The sequence below is a fragment of the Melanerpes formicivorus genome, unplaced genomic scaffold (assembly GCF_026170545.1).
Source record: "Melanerpes formicivorus ecotype bairdi unplaced genomic scaffold, bMelFor1.0.p_v2 SCAF_8, whole genome shotgun sequence".
Lineage (NCBI taxonomy): Eukaryota > Metazoa > Chordata > Aves > Piciformes > Picidae > Melanerpes > Melanerpes formicivorus.
In genome coordinates this window covers 3702467-3720894 of record NW_027142360.1, presented here as the reverse complement: position 1 = coordinate 3720894, position 18428 = coordinate 3702467, and the positions used below count along the sequence as shown (strand labels likewise).

At 48.5% G+C, this 18428-nt stretch overlaps 1 protein-coding gene across 1 annotated transcript in view; it reads left to right on the top strand.

Annotated features, from left to right (window-relative positions):
• MICAL3 (microtubule associated monooxygenase, calponin and LIM domain containing 3) overlaps positions 1-18428 on the top strand; it is a 219649-nt gene that overhangs the window by 84217 nt on the left and 117004 nt on the right. The window contains 10 exon segments of the mRNA XM_068141849.1: positions 771-871; positions 1440-1697; positions 2595-2710; positions 4858-4948; positions 4950-4985; positions 5706-5799; positions 7224-7371; positions 11868-12064; positions 14267-14379; positions 14962-15024. Coding sequence (XP_067997950.1) covers positions 771-871; positions 1440-1697; positions 2595-2710; positions 4858-4948; positions 4950-4985; positions 5706-5799; positions 7224-7371; positions 11868-12064; positions 14267-14379; positions 14962-15024 — 1217 coding nt within the window.

Here is an 18428-nt window from a genome sequence, read left to right as displayed (position 1 = left end):
TGCCTGTCTACAACCCCCCTTCAGGTAGTTGTAGAGAGCAAGAAGGTCACTCCTGAGTCTCCTCCTTTCCAGGCTAAGCAGCCCCAGCTCCCTCAGCCTCTCCTCACAGGGCTGTGTTCCAAGCCCCTCACCAGCATTGTTGCCCTTCTCTGGACACCTTCCAGCAAGTCAACCTCCTTCCTAAACTGAGGGGCCCAGAACTGGACACAGGACTCGAGGTGTGGCCGAACCAGTGCAGTGTACAGGGGCAGAATGACCTCCCTGCTCCTGCTGGCCACACTGTTCCTGATGCAGGCCAGGATGCCATTGGCCCTCTTGGCCACCTGGGCACACTGCAGGCTCATGTTCAGCCTGCCATCAACCAGCACCCCCAGGTCCCTCTCTGCCTGGCTGCTCTCAGCCACTCTGACCCCGGCCTGTAGCTCTGCATGGGGATATTCACGGTGAGGCTTGACAGATCTCTGGGCAGCCTGGTCTATTTGGGGATGTCCCTGCTGACTGCAGAAGGGGTTGGACTGGATGACCTTTGGAGGTCCCTTCCAACCCAGACCATTGTATGGTGTTGGAAGGGAGGTAGCTATATGCAGATGAGCTGTGCTGACTGTGGTTTTGTGGAAGATTCAGCTTTTCAAGTCAGCAAGAGCAAGGGAGAAAGCTTCTTGGTGCTTCTCTCTATGGCTTTTTCATCACACAGTTTCAATTTACTTTCTTGTCTTGCACTTAATGTGTTACTTGTTCCTTCTCTACCATGTCTTTTGTTCTGTCACAAGGTATTGACTTGGAGAACATCGTCTACTACAAAGATGATACACACTACTTCGTCATGACTGCCAAGAAACAGAGCTTGCTGGAGAAAGGAGTGATACGGCATGTGAGTCTTGGCTGTTCCTGGCTTCCCTAGAGACTCAGATTGTCCTGGCCCCCTTGCTCTCAGTGTGCTGACAGGAAGGAACCACACTCTTCTTCCAGTGTGTCATGGTTTTATGCAGGTGTATTTTAGAATGCAAGTAGGCATGGCTAATGCCCTTCTGAAGTGTTTTGAGCCGTCAGAATACCTGTCCTCTCCCTCAGCAGGGATTGAAGAAACTGTTGGCAGTTTACTTATATCTTGTTCTGACAGAAGCTCATGTAAAAGTTATTTGGCCACAAATTAATAAGTAAAGATTAGGTCTTGTGCTTTTTGTCTGAAGAGTGTGTGAAGAGAAGTGCTCAGAAGTTTCTTAACCCTTCCACAGTTAGAAATGCTAGCACTGATTACTCTTTGCAATAAAAGATTTACTGCTTTTCTCTTGGAATTGTAAACACAGATAGGAAAGAAAACAAAAAACAGCGTGTTTCAGTGGATTTGCAGGAATTTGAATGCCAGCTGTTGGCTTTGGTAGCCTTAAAATGCCTTGATGGATGTGGCTGCTTGACTTTGCCTTTTCTCTTGTTGGCAGGATTATGCTGACACAGAGTTATTGCTGTCACGGGAGAACGTGGACCAGGAGGCTCTGCTCAACTATGCCAGAGAAGCAGCTGACTTTTCCACTAACCAGCAGCTGCCATCGCTGGACTTTGCCATCAATCACTATGGCCAGCCCGACGTGGCCATGTTTGACTTCACCTGCATGTACGCGTCGGAAAACGCAGCCCTGGTGCGAGAGCAGAACGGCCACCAGTTACTTGTGGCACTGGTTGGGGACAGTCTTCTAGAGGTTTGTGTTTGAAGCTGACCGTTGTAAAAAGTGAACTGAAGCACAGGCACAAGCCATTGCACCCATTGCTCAATGATGTGCTGCCTGTAAGAGCATTACCATAAAGAAAAGTTGCTGCTTGTTGTATGATGGAGTAAGAGGTTTGAAGGCTGGATAGGAGCATTGGGAAGAGAGATTTTCAGAATCCTAGAATGGTCTGGGTTGGAAAGGACCTCTAAAGGTCATCTAGTCCAACTTCCTCTGCAGGAAGCAGGGATCAGCTTGCTCAGAGTCCTCTTGAGTGTCACCTTGAATATATCCAGGGATGGGGCCCCAAAACCTGTTCCAGTGCTGCAGAGTGGTGATGATCTTGCTTAAGAAAATGCATGCCAAGATTTTTCTCCAGTTATGTCTGTCCCATCTGCTTCTTGTTGGGACAATTAGACTCTGTGCAAAACCTACTGTAGGCCTGTAGACAATTAACATTTTGTTGTTGGTTAAGAAGTGCAGTCTTGGAGCTGTTAAGACACCCCAGGTTTTGAATTGCTGCTGGGAGCAGCGGAATATTTGGTTTGAGGGAGTTCATGGGCAATTCACCATACATCTAGTTTCACAGAATCACCAAGGTTGGCAGAAACCTCAAAGATCATCAAGTCCAAGCTGTCACCCAACACCTCAGGACTAAACCATGGCACCAAGTGCCACATCCAATCCCCTCTTGAACACCTCCAGAGATGGTGACTCCACCATCCCGCTGGGCAGCACATTATTTCTTCTAGCTCAGTGGGAGCAGAGCTTTAAGCTAATTACTGAGCTATAATTTCCCAGCAGATTAGCAGCTGGGGATGATATTTGTTTAAGAATTTGCCTAACTGATGCTTTTCCTGTCTTTGCCTTTCTGGTCAACTGTCATATTAGCCCTTTTGGCCGATGGGAACCGGAATAGCCAGAGGGTTTTTGGCCGCGATGGACTCTGCTTGGATGGTACGCAGCTGGTCGCTTGGAGCTAGTCCCCTGGAAGTTCTTGCAGAGAGGTAACAGAGAAACTCATTGCACTTTCAGTTCTGATCTGAGCTTCCTGTGTCTCATCATTCATTCCAGTCACTTTTGATGCCAGTACATACACAGAGCAGGAGATACGGATTCTCCTTGTTTTTAAAGAATGCTTGTGGTTACAACTCAGCTGAAGAAACAATTTCCTAAGGGGCTGATAAACTGAAGTATGTTTGTAGAGGAATAAAAAGTGCTGCATCTGTTCTTGGGCCTAGTTTTGAAAGCACATTAGACAGGAGTCTACTCCTTGGTATTACATGGAGGTGTTTAGCCTGGCTTACTGTCACCAGCCTTGCCACAGCCAGCCAGGTGAAGATGCATGTGCTTTTAACACAGCAAAGGCAAAAGTTCTTGACATGCTCTGTCTTGTAAATATCTCATATGGTTTTCTTTTAAGGAAGCTGTGACTTGCTTTTGTTTCATGTTCTCCTAAACTCTTAATTTTGTTTCATATAATCCAAACAACATCTTACGTTCCTTTGGTCTTGATGCTTTTATCAAGTTTGATTGGTTTTTTTGGTGACTCAAAGGCATCTATCTCTCAGAGGCAAGAACTTGAGTAATAAAAGAATAGAGTAAGTAAAAGCAGAAACTAGTAGGCCCTAAGCAACTGCAGCTCCAGACCATCAGGAGTCATAGAATAGAATCAGTAAGGTTGGAAAATACCTCAGGGATCATCAAGTCCAACCTGTCACCCAACAACTCCTGACTAACTAAACCATGGCTTCAAGTGCCACATCCAATCCCCTTTTAAACACCTACAGGGATGGTGACTCCACCACCTCCCTGGGCAGCACATCCCAGTGGCAAATTACTCTTTCTGGGAAGAACTTTTTTCTCACCTCCAGCCTAAACCTTCCCTGGCACAGCTTGAGACTGTGTCCTCTTGTTCTAGTGCTGAGTGCCTGGGAGAAGAGACCAACCCCCACCTGGCTACAACCTCCCTTCAGGGAGTTGTAGAGAGCAATAAGGTCTCCCCTGAGCCTCCTCTTCTCCAGGCTAAGCAACCCCAGCTCCCTCAGCCTCTCCTCACAGGACTGTGCTCCAGACCTCTCCCCAGCTTTGTTGCCCTTCTCTGGACACCTTCAAGAGTCTCAATGTCCTTCTTAAATTAAATGGTAGTATCATTTAAAAAAACATGTGTTAATGGCACAGCAGACATTTGCAATTCCATTTCTATTGAGTTAGAAGAAGCCTAAGGATAATATTGCAGTTGGAGCCAAGCTTCCATCACCTTTCCATTAGTTATTTGCAGACAGCAGTAAGTTATTCCCTGAGCCTTCTCTTCTGTATGCTGTACAAACTCAGCTCCCTTGGCCTCTTCCTTGGAAGGCATGTGCTCCAGTCCCCTTGGTGGCACTCCTCCTGAGTCACTCCACTGTCTTAATCACAGAATGATAGAGGTTGGAAGGGACCTCAAAAGATCATTCCGTCTGACCCCTCTGCCAGAGCAGAATCATCTAGAGCAGATCACACAGGAATGCCTCCAGGCATTTGAATGTCTCCAGAGGAGGAGACTCCACAAGCCCCCTGGGCAGCCTGGGAAACATGTTTTGACTCTCACAGTGAAAAAATGTTTTCTAGTGTTTCCTTGGAGTTTCCTATGCCTCAGCTTCCATCACTGCCTCTTATTCTGTCATTGGGCATCCCCCAGCAGAGCCTATACCTTTATATCTTTACAAACATGAATGAGGTCACCTCTCAGTCTCCTCCTCTCCAAGCTACAGAGCCCTCAGCTCCCTCAGGCTCTCCTCGTAAGGAAGATGTTCCACTCCCTTAACAGTTGCTAAATGTATTGTTTTACTCCCACCTTTTGACTCCTGGGTTGTATTAAATTGCAGATTTTAATACACCTACACTGAATCTTAGCTACTCAGTATCTGCAGTGATTAGCTTTCTGGTCTGAATGCTTATTTCTGGGTAATTTGCTTACTAGCATTAGCAGTGAAGCATCACTTAAAACCAAAACCAACGACAACAAGAAGCAAACAAACCCACACCAAACAGAATCACAAAACCCCTACACTACCACAAAACCTAAACCAAACAAACCAAGAAAAACAAAGCCCAAGCTTGGTTTGTTGTTGTGTTTTCAACTTTGGTTTGGTTTGTTTTTTGTTTCCCCAAGGGAAAGCATTTACAGGCTGCTGCCCCAGACCACCCCTGAGAATGTGAGTAAGAACTTCAGCCATTACAGCATTGATCCTGCCACCCGGTACCCCCAACATCAACGTCAACTTCTTGAGGCCACAGCAGGTAACTGGACAGATGGTGCTTCTGAGTGCTTGGAACATGCATTGCCTTTCCTTGGGTGAAGCTGTGCTAATGTTCTTGGGAGCAGATAGTGACCTGATGTAGCAGTACACCGTGGAAGCGGCAAAATACATCGCAGAAACATTTTGGCTGAAAGAGACCTTTAAGATCATTGAGTCCCACCCAACACTGCCAGGTCACCACTAAACCATGCCCTTCAGCACCACATCTATGTGGCTTTTAAAGCCCTCTAGGGATGGGGACTCTGGCACTGCCCTAGGCAACCTGTTCCAATCCTTCACAGCAAGAGGCACAGAGGGAGAGGAGTTCATTCTGTACACAGAGATACCTCAGTCAAGAGCGGATCTCTCTGTACTTGAACAAATTCCTTTGTAGGAGCTTGTGGTTTTGCTAGTTTTAACCATGCTGCAGTGATAGGTGAAATCTCTGCTCTGTGTGCTCACATGCCTTGTCTCTGCAGTAATCTAGTGTGGCACTCTGTCACAGTTTGGTATCTGCTGAGCAGCAGCAGTCAGCCGGACTGCTCAGCACCGGCGGCCTGATCCTTGTTTTTCTGAGGTCTTTCAGCTAGAGATTTCTGCTATAGAAGTGTACTTGTTTTCTCTCTTGCATCTTGGGATGTCTCCTTATCATTTGTCTCTCTCTGTCTGGATTTTGGCTGAATGGATGCTGGTCATTTTTAATTGGTTGCTGTCTTCTTAGGTACGCCACTTGTATAACACAGGAGACTTGAAAGACATCCACCTGGAAATAGAGAACTTTGTCAACTCCAGGACACCAAAGCTGACTCGGAATGGTAGGTCTGGCTGCTCCTTCTATTCCTTTTGGTGCTCTGGAACCATAGAGCAGCAAGGCTATAGAGTATTATTTAAGCAGAGAGACTCTCTTGGTTTAGAAAACATATCCAGCAATTGCTTTGTCAATGGTTCAAGTTTCAGTTGCCATGTGAATATGTTTGTTGACCTAATTTCCTTTGCTTTATAATGCTGTTACATTTCTAAGCATATCTGCCTTTACAAGCATTTCTTTTGACCTTCTTTAGAATCCTAGAATTGAAAGGGACCTCAAGGATCATCTACCTCCCAAGCCCCTGCCATGGGCAGGGACACCTCACACTACAGCAGGTTGCTCACAGCCGCATCCAGCCTGGCCTTAGAAACCTCCAGGCATGAGGCTTCCACCACCTCCCTGGGCAACCTGTGCCAGGCTCTCACCACCCTCATGGTGAAGAACTTCTTCCTAACATCCAATCTGAATCTACCCCTTCCTAGTTTTGCTCCATCCCCCCAAGTCCTATCACTCCCTGACACCCTCAAAAGTCCCTCCCCAGCTCCCTTTATTCTATAACATCGTCCTTATTTAGAGTGCAGAAGCCTAGCCTGAATGTACTCTTAACAGCAAGCTCAGAATTCCTACAAACATAACAGAAGGGATTTCTCATGCAGCCTTTTCTGTTCAGGCTTTCCTTTATTTAATCTTATATCTTAGTTTAACTAAATGTAACCTCACTTGGCTTCCATTATTCTTAAAGCTAGATGCCTTGTGATAAGCATTTCAGTACCCTGAGGGATATGTTGAACTTGTCCTTTTGCACACCTTGCCTTTGGATGTCCAGATAGCATGTGGGGACTCTCAGAATGGGGCTTTGCTGCCAGTCTTTGCTTTCACTGCTGAATAGCTGTGTAGTCTTTTGATTTGTTCTTTGCCCTGCAACCATGTCCCACTAGGCTGTAATCTCATCAGATCTTGCAGCGAGACAAAGTCAAAACAGGTCACTGCTTTGAAAGGAAGGCTTTCAAGAGAAAGGAGAAAGTTGCAGAAGTGCATTTGTAGCTCTTCCATTAGAAATGGTGTATCTGGGCTTTGGAGAGAGCACTGTGCTGCTGTCAATTCTTACCATCATCTAACAAACCTTTGCAACTGTTTCACAGTTCCTGGGGCACCTTTACAAGAGCTGGGGTGAAAAGCCTGGCAAGCTGTAACATAAGTAATGACTTTTTTGCAAGTTAAAAATCCTTCCTTGCCTCTAAAATAGGTATGAGGGTCATTCAGAAAGAAATCCTCTTCTGTATTGCCTGTTGTAGAAGGAGCTTGTTGTCGTTTACATGAAGATTTGGGTTGTTGGTTCCTGGGTTCCTTGTTGCATTTGGAATTAATGAGAGAGAGTGTGCATTTCTGCTTCAAAACATGATTTCTCTGTGTGTGTTTTTCCTTTTGCAGAGTCTGTAGCTCGCTCTAGTAAATTGCTCAGCTGGTGCCAGAGGCAGACGGATGGATATGCTGGTGTTAATGTGACAGATCTCACTATGTCATGGAAAAGTGGCCTAGCTTTGTGTGCCATTATCCACAGATACCGTCCAGACTTGATGTGAGTAACTGGCTGGCTGGCATACACGAGGGGGGCAGAGGGTTGGTGATGTTTGGAGCTGCCGCTACGGAGACTGCAGCAATACCTTTGTGACTTAGGAGCAGATGTTGGTCAGTTAGAGGGCAGAAAGGCTCTGCAGAGGGACCTCGAGTGACTGGACCAATGGGCAGAGTCCAATGGGATGGCATTCAACAAGTCCAAGTGCCAGGTGCTGCCCTTTGGCCATAACAACCCCATGCAGAGCTACAGGCTGGGGTCAGAGTGGCTGAGAGCTGCCAAACAGAGAGGGACCTGGGGGTGGTGATTGACAGCTGCTTAAACATGAGCCAGCAGTGTGCCCAGGTGGCCAAGAAGGCCAATGGCATCCTGGCCTGCATCAGGAATGGAGTGGCCAGCAGGAGCAGGGAAGTCATTGTGCCCTGTACTCTGCATTGGTTAGGCCACACCTTGAGTCCTGTGTCCAGTTCTGGGCCCCTCAGTTTAAGAAGGACATTGAGACACTTGAAGGTGTCCAGAGAAGGGCAACAAGGCTGGGGAGAGGCCTTGAGCACAGCCCTGTGAGGAGAGGCTGAGGGAGCTGGGGTTGCTTAGCCTGGAGAAGAGGAGGCTCAGGGGTGACCTCATTGCCCTCTACAACTACCTGAAAGGTGGTTGTAGCCAGGAAGGGGTTGATCTCTTCTCCCAGGCAAGCAGCACCAGAACAAGGGGACACAGTCTCAAGCTGTGCCAGGGGAGGTTTAGACTCGAGGTGAGGAGAAAATTCTTCACCGAGCGAGTCATTCGTCATTGGAATGTGCTGCCCAGGGAGGTGGTGGAGTCCCCATCCCTGGAGGTGTTCAAGAGGGGATTGGATGTGGCACTTGGTGCCATGGTCTAGTCATGGGGTCTGTGTTGATAGGTTGGACTCGATGATCCTCGAGGTCTCTTCCAACCTTAGTTATACTCTGAGACTGTGATACTGTGACTTAAGCAGAGATGGATTGAAATGAATTCGTTACACTTGATTAGAAGCTGATGTCCTGTGAGTCCCCAGCAGAGTGGAAGGTCGTAATAGCCTGATGAAGACAAGTGTGTGGTCGTTTTCTCTTCTGCATGATTTGACAGAATTAAGCTTCAAATTGATTACAACTGGAAAGCATTATTGACTGCCTGCCTTTTTGCTCTGTGATGTTCGTCAGGAATAGTTATCATAGAATCATAGAACAGTCTGGGTTGGAAGGGACCTCCAAAGGCCATCCAGTCCGACCCCTTCCGCAGACACCAGGGACGTCCTCAACTAGAGCAGGTTGCCCAGAGTTCTGTAGAGTCTCACATTGAACATTTCCAGGGATGGGTCCCCAGCCACCTCCCTGAGCAACCTGTTCCAGTGTTCCACTACCCTCATGGTACAGAACCTGTTCCGAGCATCCAGTCTAAATCTGCTCTGCTCTAGTTTGAAGCCATTCATAGCTTCAGTTAAATTTCATGTGGATGAGTCTACACACCCCTTTATAAATCTTCTGTGTAACAGTAATTCTTTTTAAAGACTTCCAGGCTGCTCTTTTTAGAAGTAGTGAGCTACAGTCCGAACAGAGACTGTCTAAGCTGTCAGCTCATGGCTTGGACCACAACACTCTGTGCTGGGTTAGGAACTGGCTGGAAGCCGAGCCCAGAGAGTGGTGGTGAATGGTGCCACAGCCAGCTGGCAGCCAGTGGCGTCCCCCAGGGATCAGTGCTGGGCCACATCCTCTTTAACATCTTCATTGATGATCTGGATGAGGGGGTCGAGTCAGTCATCAGCAAGTTTGCAGATGACACCAAGTTAGGAGCAGATGTTGGTCAGTTAGAGGGTGGAAAGGCTCTGCAGAGGGACCTTGACCGACTGGACAGATGGGCAGAGTCCAATGGGACGGCATTCAACAAGTCCAAGTGCTGCACTTTGGCCACAGCAACCCCATGCAGAGCTACAGGCTGGGGTCAGAGTGGCTGGAGAGGTCCCAAACAGAGAGGGACCTGGGGGTGTAGATTGACAGCTGCCTGAATATGAGCCAGCAGTGTGCCCAGGTGGCCAAGAGGGCCAATGGCATCCTGGCCTGCATTAGGAATAGTGTGGCCAGCAGGAGCAGGGAAGTCATTGTGCCCTGTGCTCTGCTTTGGTTAGGCCACACCTTGAGTCCTGTGTCCAGTTCTGGGCCCCTCAGTTTAAGAAGGACATCGAGACACTTGAATGTGTCCAGAGAAGGGCAACAAGGCTGGGAAGAGGCCTTGAGCACAGCCCTGTGAGGAGAGGCTGAGGGAGCTGGGATTGTTTAGCCTGGAGAAGAGAAGGCTCAGGGGTGACCTCATTGCCCTCTACAACTGCTTGAAAGGTGGTTGTAGCCAGGAAGGGGTTGGCCTCTTCTCCCAGGCAACCAGCACCAGAACAAGAGGACACAGTCTCAAGCTGCGCCAGGGGAGGTTTAGACTCGAGGTGAGGAGAAAGTTCTTCACTGAGCGAGTCGTTTGTCATTGGAATGTGCTGCCCAGGGAGGTGGTGGAGTCCCCATCCCTGGAGGTGTTCAAGAGGAGATTAGATGTGGCACTTGGTGCTGTGGTCTAGTCATGAGGTCTGTGTTGATAGGTTGGACTCAATGATCCTCGAGGTCTCTTTCAACCTTAGTTATACTGTGAGACTGTGAGATGCTGCTTACTGTTTGTGAGCTGAAGTGCTGATTGGATGAATAAGAAAGGCATCCTTACGTGTTACCTTGGGTAGAACAGTGCCAGATTCTAGAATGGGTTACTTCAATTGAAAGCCAAAATGGCTTCAACTTGCCAAAGGCACATTAGAAAAAGCAAATGCTAAAGCTGTGTTGAATGACATAATCTAATGCCAAACATGCTGAAAAGTATGTAGTTACTCATTTCCATGTGCACTGAATTGCTTCTTTATTGGTGTGTTTGAGTTAACCTCAGCTACTCTGTTTAATAGCTGTATAGCTGGTGGAGAGTTCAAACATCTTTTTAAATGGTCTCTATAACTCTACAGGCTGTAGCTTTTTATATGGCTGTTATGTAGTTCTACAAGCTTTGAAAAAAGCCAGCAGAACTAAAATATGGATTGAGCAGGAAAAAATGGGGACAAAGGTGGAGGCTTGATTTAATTCATCCAGAGGTACCTTGACAGGCTGGAGAGGTGGGCACAGGCCAACCTCATGAAGTTCAATAAGAGCAAGTGCAGGGTCCTGCATCTGGGTCGAGGCAATCCCAGGCACAAATCCAGGCTGGGCAGGGACTGGCTGGAAAGCAGCCCTGAGGAGAGAGACTTGGGGATGCTGGGGGAGGAGAAGCTCAACAGGAGCTCTCAATGTGCACTTGCAGCCCAGAAAGCCAATCAGATCCTGGGCTGCATCAAGAGAAGTGTGGCCAGCAGGTCGAGGGAGGTGATCCTCCCCCTCTACTCATCCCTGGTGAGACTCCACCTGGAGTACTGTGTCCAGTTCTGGAGCCCCTATTACAAGAGGGATCTGGAGGTGCTGGAAGGTGTCCAGAGAAGAGCCAGGAGGATGATCAGAGGGCTGGAGCACCTCTCCTGTGAGGACAGACTGAAGGAGTTGGGGCTGTTCAGTCTGGAGAAGAGAAGGCTCTGAGGTGACCTCATTGTGGCCTTCCAGTATCTGAAGGGGGCTACAGGAAGGCTGGGGAGGGACTGCTCAGGATCTCAGGTAGTGATAGGACTAGGGGGAATGGAATGAAGCTGGAGGTGGGGAGATTCAGGCTGGAGGTGAGGAGGAAGTTCTTCCCCATGAGAGTGGTGAAGCCCTGGAATGGGTTGTCCAGGGAGGTGGTTGGGGCCCTGTCCCTGGAGGTGTTTAAGGCCAGGCTGGATGAAGCTCTGGGCAGCCTGATCTAGTGTGGGGTGTCCCTGCCCATGACAGGGGGGTTGGAACTAGATGATCCTTGTGGTCCCTTCCAACCCTGACTGATACTATGATACTATGAATTCCAGGCCCAGAAAAGGTTTTACATGGGGGGAAACAGAGGTGGAATTGAAGACACAGTTCAGAGGAAAAGAAAGGTTTTTAAGAAGAAAGCTCTGGGTTTGGAGGAGCAGCAAAAAGAGAAAAAAAGAATTTGTGGGAGAGACAAAATTTGCCTTAGTTAAGTAACATCTACTTGCCAGTAACCTTTTTGTACTGCTCAATAAATCTGAGAGATGTTTGAAGTAAATAAAAAAAACCACAACAAACCAAACAAAAAAACACCACAAACCAAATGGAAGAGGGAAGGAGAGATTGAATGTGCTGCCCAGGGAGGTGGTGGAGTCACCATCCCTGGAGGTGTTCAGGAAGAAGCTGGATGAGGCACTTAGTGCCATGGTTGAGTTGATCAGATGGTGTTGGGTGATAGGTTGGACTTGATGATCTCAAAGGTCTTTTCCAAGCTGGTTAATTCTATTCTATTCTGTCCATGAGTTTTCAGGAGACTGGGGTGTTTTTTATATGATTCAGTGCATGCCTTCGTTCTCCTCTTTGCAGAGACTTTGATTCTTTGGATGAGCATAATGTGGAGAAGAACAACCAGCTGGCCTTTGACATTGCTGAAAAAGAGTTTGGAATCTCTCCCATTATGACTGGGAAGGAAATGGCATCTGTTGGAGAGCCAGACAAACTGTCGATGGTGATGTACCTCACACAGTTCTATGAGATGTTCAAAGACACCATCCCCTCTAGTGGTAAGGAGTTTGGGCCACCTCTGTCGAATGTAAAGACAGCTTTGGGGTGCAAGTGTGTGCTTCAGCTGTCTCTCATGCTGCTTTTGTGTGTGAGCTTTCGCGAGTCACTCGCTAAGTTTACGTTACAAATAGTTGGCTTGTTAATGGTGCTGGCAAAGCATCCTCAGGACCAAAAACATAGAGTTTATGCAAAACAACATTCTCAGAATGATTCCCTTGAAAGTTCTAAACTCACTTGAGCACAACCAGACACCTTTGACACCGTCCCCCATAGCAAACTCCTGGCCAAGCTGTCAGCCCATGGCTTGGACAGCAGCACTCTGAGCTGGGTTAGGAAGTGGCTGGAGGCTGAGCCCAGAGAGTGGTGGTGAATGGTGCCACAGCCAGCTGGCAGCCAGGCCCCAGTGGTGTGCCCCAGGGATCAGTGCTGGGCCCCATCCTCTTTAACATCTTTATTGATGATCTGGATAAGGGCATTGAGTCCATCATCAGTAAATTTGCTGATGACACCAAGCTGGGGACAGGAGTTGATCTGCTGGAGGGTAGAGAGGCTCTGCAGAGGGACCTCGACAGGCTGGACAGATGGGCAGAGTCCAAGGGCAGGAGGTTCAACACATCCAAGTGCCAGGTTCTGCACATCGGCCACAACAACCCCATGCAGAGCTACAGGCTGGGGACAGAGTGGCTGAGAGCAGCCAGGCAGAGAGGGACCTGGGGGTGCTGGTTGATGGTAGGATGAACATGAGCCTGCAGTGTGCCCAGGTGGCCAGGAGGGCCAATGGCATCCTGGCCTGCATCAGGAACAGTGTGGCCAGCAGGAGCAGGGAGGTCATTGTGCCCCTGTACACTGCACTGGTTAGGCCACACCTCGAGTCCTGTGTCCAGTTCTGGGCCCCTTAGTTTAGGAAGGAGGTTGACTTGCTGGAAGGTGTCCAGAGAAGGGCAACAAAGTTGGTGAGGGGTTTGGAACACAGCCCTGTGAGGAGAGGCTGAGGGAGCTGGGGTTGCTTAGCCTGGAGAGGAGGAGACTCAGGGGTGACCTTATTGCTGTCTACAACTACCTGAAGGGAGGTTGTAAACAGGCAGAGGTTGGTCTCTTCTCCCAGGCAGCCAGCACCAGAACAAGAGGACACAGTCTCAGGCTGCGCCAGGGGAAGTTCAGGCTGGAGGTCAGGAGGAAGTTTTACACAGGGAGAGTGATTGCCCATTGGAATGGGCTGCCTGGGGAGGTGGTGGAGTCACCATCACTGGAGGTGTTCAGGAGGAGACTTGATAGGGTGCTTGGTGCCATGGGTTAGTTGGTTGGGTGGTGTTGTATGATAGATTGGAGGCGATGATCTTGAAGGTCTCTTCCAACCTGTTCTGTTCCATTCCGTTCCATTCCATTCCATTCCATTCCATTCCATTCCATTCCATTCCATTCCATTCCATTCCATTCCATTCCATTCCATTCCATTCCATTCCATTCTTCTGCTCTCTTGCAGTTTGTCTGTGTTAGCTAAAGTGAGGCAGTTGTTCAGTAGGTAATTCTCAAAACACTGCTCAAGCTTTGTATCTGTTTACCATCCATAAACACTGAGACTAACTTCAGGCCAATGAGGAAGGAAGGATCTTTGAACCGAAAGATGTAGTTGTCTAATGCAAGTCAGTGTGGCCTATCTTTAAATATTAATGATATTGTTACAGCTTGTCCTTGAATTAAGATCATCAGTATGAACCTCTATCATTCTGCTGGGGGGGAAGAAAAACTGTGTGCATGTAGCCTTTTAAAAACACAGAGTATCTGGTATTGTTGACAACCCCCTGAACTCTTAATGGTCATGATAATCCTGATGATCACGGTGCTCTTCAAGTAGGAAAGTAAGTGGAGTAAGTGATCACAATATTTCTCCTGAGCAGTTGTAAACCCAGGAAGGAGAATTACAGAATCTTAGGGGCTGGAAGGGACCTTGAAGATCATCTAATCCAACCCCCCCCCCTGCCCAGAGCAAAAATGAGAAAGCAAAGCAGCTTAGGAGGAAGGAATCAATTCTGTACAGAACCATTTTAGAGAATTTAAGACAAAAGGGTTCAGCTAAAAAAAAAACCAAATCACTGAGTCCTTCAGGAGGGTGTGTGTGCATATATAGATATGTGTGTGTAATGATAGCAACACAGCAAATAATTCTTGGCATTCCCTTGTTGTACCTGTTTTGCTAACAGACACTCTGGACCTGAATGCAGAGGAGAAGGCTGCCCTAATTGCCAGCACCAAATCTCCTATCTCCTTCCTCAGCAAACTGGGACAAAGCATCTCTCGCAAGCGCACTCCAAAGGTAACTCTACCACAGGCTTGCCTGAGGAGCACTGCTGCCTGAGGAGGTGGTGCACGTGTCAGTGTGTGTACAAGGGACCATGTGGTCATCAGCTCTGGGTACAGGATGACTTGGGACATGTGTAACTGCGGAATTCCAGCCACGCTGTCGAGTTTCCATATATTCCAGTCTAAAAATCCTGGCCTTGGGGCAGTGTTTGGGGATGTGGTTTTGTATAGGGCTGAAACAGATGACTTGGTTCCCAGCTAGCTGAAGGTGTTTGAAGACTATCTAGTTTTGAAACAAATGACTTGGTTCCCAACTAACTGAAGGTGTTTGAAGACTATCTAGTTTTGAAATAGATGACTTGGTTCCCAACTAGCTGAAGGTGTTTGAAGACTATCTAGTTTTGAAGGTAAGAATCCCCTCAGGAGGATCAGGATAAAAAAAGCCCTGTTCCTGAACAAATGGAGAATGAGCCCAGAGGATTGATCAGTTGTGTTGCAAAGCTTGTTTAAGTGTAGTGATGACATCTCTTTCAGGCCAGGGAGGTACATGAATCCTTATCTCTATTGGCTTTTTACCTTCTCCTTCCGTTTTCAGGACAAAAAAGAAAAGGATCTTGATGGTGCAGGAAAGAGGAGAAAAACCAGCCAGTCTGAGGATGTAAGTATTGCAGTGAGGAAGGTGCAGGGAGGAAAACACCCAGTGGGTCTTCTAATTTTCTATCTCAGGCAGGGTTTATATAAGATTTTTTTCAGAGGTTACACTTTGTTGTATACAGAGTGCAAGTTTTTACTGATGCTTATGAGAGAACAGTACAGAGCAAATGAAGTGCTGCAGTTCACTCACATTCTGTTCTTCTTGCTGTTCATTTTGGTTGGATGAGGACACTAAAATTTATTTGTAAAGTCTTGCAATCTAAGCAGAGGCTTCACTTGTCTTGAAGCTTAAGCCTTGTTTAGTGCCACAAGCAGCTATTTCTAATATGTCCCATAAGGCAGCCCTTCAGCTGAAATGTTTAGTCACAGGATCACAGGACTTTAGGGGTTGGAAGTGACCTCTGGAGATTTCCAAATCCAACCCCCCTGCCAGAGCAGGACCATAGAATCCAGCACAGGTCACACAGGAACACATCCAGACAGGGCTGGAAAGGCTCCAGAGAAGGAGACTCCACAACCTCTCTGGGCAGCCTGCTCCAGGGCTCTGTGACTCTTACAGTCAATAAGTTATTCCTCATGTTGAGGTGGAACTTCCTGTACTGTAGTTTCCACCCATTGCCCCTTGTCCTATCCCAGGGCACAAGTGAGCGGAGGCTGTCCCTGTCCCTTCCTTCCTGACCCTTAGCCCTCAGATGTTGACATTGATGAGATTGCCTCTCAGTCTTCTCTCTAAACTAAAAAGCCCTGGGACTTCCCCCATTAAGGCAATGCTGCAGTCCCTTAATTATCCTTGTAGTTCTCTGTTGGACTCTCTCCAGAAGATCCCTGTCCCTCTTGAACCAGGGAGCCCAGAACTGGATGAAATATTCCAGGTGCGGCCTCAGCAGGGCAGAGTAGAGGGGGAGGAGAACCTCCCTGGATCTGCTGGACACACTCCTCTGAATGCACCCCAGGATCCCATTGGCCTTCTTGGCCATAAGGGCACATTGCTGTCCCTTGGAGGGCTAATAAGTCACATAGTTTCATAGTTTCATAGTTTCATTCAGGGTTGGAAGGGACCACAAGGATCATCTAGTTCCAACCCCCCTGCCATGGGCAGGGACACCCCACACTAGATCAGGCTGGACAGAGCCTCATCCAGCCTGCTCTTAAACACCCCCAGGGACGGGGCCTCGACCACCTCCCTGGACAACCCATTCCAGGGTTTCACCACTCTCATGGTGAAGAACCTCCTCCTCACATCCAGCCTGAATCTCCCCACCTCCAGCTTCATTCCATTCCCCCTAGTCCTATCACTACCTGATATCCTGAGAAGTCCTTCCCCTGCCTTCCTGTAGGCCCCCTTCAGATACTGGAAGGCGACAATTAGGTCTCCTCGGAGCCTTCTCTTCTGCAGACTGAACAGCCCCAACTCCTTCAGTCTGTCCTCATAGGAGAGGTGCTCCAGCCCTCTGATCATCCTCGTGGCCCTTCTCTGGACACGTTCCAGCACCTCCACATCCCTCTTGTAATAGGGGCTCCAGAACTGGACACAGTACTCCAGGTGGGGTCTCACCAGGGCTGAGTAGAGGGGGAGGATCACCTCCCTCGACCTGCTAGCCACACTTCTCCTGATGCAGCCCAGGATCTGATTGGCTTTGCGGGCTGCAAGTGCACACTGAGAGCTCATGTTGAGCTTTTTGTCCACCAGCACCCCCAAGTCTCTCTCCTCAGGGCTATCCTCCAGCCAGTCACTGCCTAGCCTGTATTTGTGCCTGGGATTGCCTCGACCCAGATGCAGGACCCTGCACTTGCTCTTATTGAACTTCATGAGGTTGGCCTGTGCCCACCTCTCCAGCCTGTCAAGGTCCCTCTGGATGGCCTCCCTTCCCTCCAGCGTGTCTGCTGCACCACACAGCTTGGTGTCATCAGCAAACTTGCTGAGGGTGCACTCAATGCCACTGTCCATGTCCCCCACAAAGATGTTGAATAAGATAGGTCCCAGGACTGATCCCTGAGGGACTCCACTTGTCACTGGCCTCCACTGGGACATGGAGCCATTGACAGCCACTCTCTGGGTGCGGCCATCAAGCCAGTTCCTTATCCATCTAGTGGTCCACCAATCAAACCCATGTGTCACCAGTTTGGAGACCAGGATGTGGTGTGGGACAGTGTCGAAGGCTTTGCTCAGGTCCAGGTAAATGACATCAGTTGCTCGCCCCTCATCTATTAATTTTGTCACCTGCTCATAGAAGGCCACCAGGTTGGTCAGGCAGGATTTGCCCTTGGCAAAGCCATGCTGACTGTTCCCAATCACCTCTTCACTATTCTTTTGAGCGAGTAGTGACTCCAGGAGGATCTGTTCCATGATCTTTCCAGGCACAGAGGTGAGACTGACTGGCCTGTAGTTCCCTGGTTCCTCCTTCTTGCCCTTTTTGAAGATGGGGGCAATGTTTCCCCTTTTCCAGTCTGTGGGGACTTCACCAGACTGCCAGGACTTTTGAAATATAATAGAGAGGGGTTTAGCAACCTCATCTGCCAGTTCTCTCAGCACCCGTGGGTGTAACCCGTCGGGTCCCATGAACTTGAACACTTTCAGGTTCTTCAGATGATCACGAACCTGATCTGCACTTACAATGGGCAGTTCTTCCTCCCCGTCCCTGGCTTTGACTTCCATAACATCAGGAGTGTGGCTAGAGGCCCTTGCAGTGAAGACTGAGGTAAAGAAGTTATTAAGTACCTCAGCCTTTTCCTCATCACAGGTGACCATGTCACCATTTTCTTTTCTGAGGGGGCCCACACCTTCCCTAGTCTTCTTCTTCCCATTAATATACCTGTAAAAGTTCTTAGTATTCCCTTTAATCTCCCTGGCTAGATTCAACTCAAACTCTGCTTTGGCTTTCCTGACCAGGACTCTTGCTGCTCGGGCAGCTTCCTTGTATTCCCCCTGTTCTACCTGTCCTTCCCTCCACTTCCTGTAGAGTTTCCTTTTAAGTAATAGTGTGTCCAGTAGCTCCTTGCCCATCCAGGCAGGCCTCCTAGCATTCTTACCTGCTTTTCTCTTTGTTGGTACACAGAGCTCCTGGACACAGAGGAGGTGGTCCTTGAATACTGACCAGCTGTCCTGGGTCCCTCTTCCCTCCAGGGCTTTGTCCCACGACACTTTGGCTAGCAGATCCCTGAAGCGATCAAAATCTGCACGCCTAAAGTCTAGGGTCGTGAGCTTGGAATACTTCCTCCTGATTGCCCTGAGGATGTTAAATTCAACTGCTTCATGGTCACTGCAGCCAAGGCCGTCTATGAGCCTCACATTGCTTACCAGCCCTTCCCTGTTGGTGAGAACAAGGTCCAGCATAGCACCATTTCTTGTTGGTTCCTCCACCATTTGGAGGAGGAAGTTGTCTTCTATGCAGTCCAGGAACATCCTGG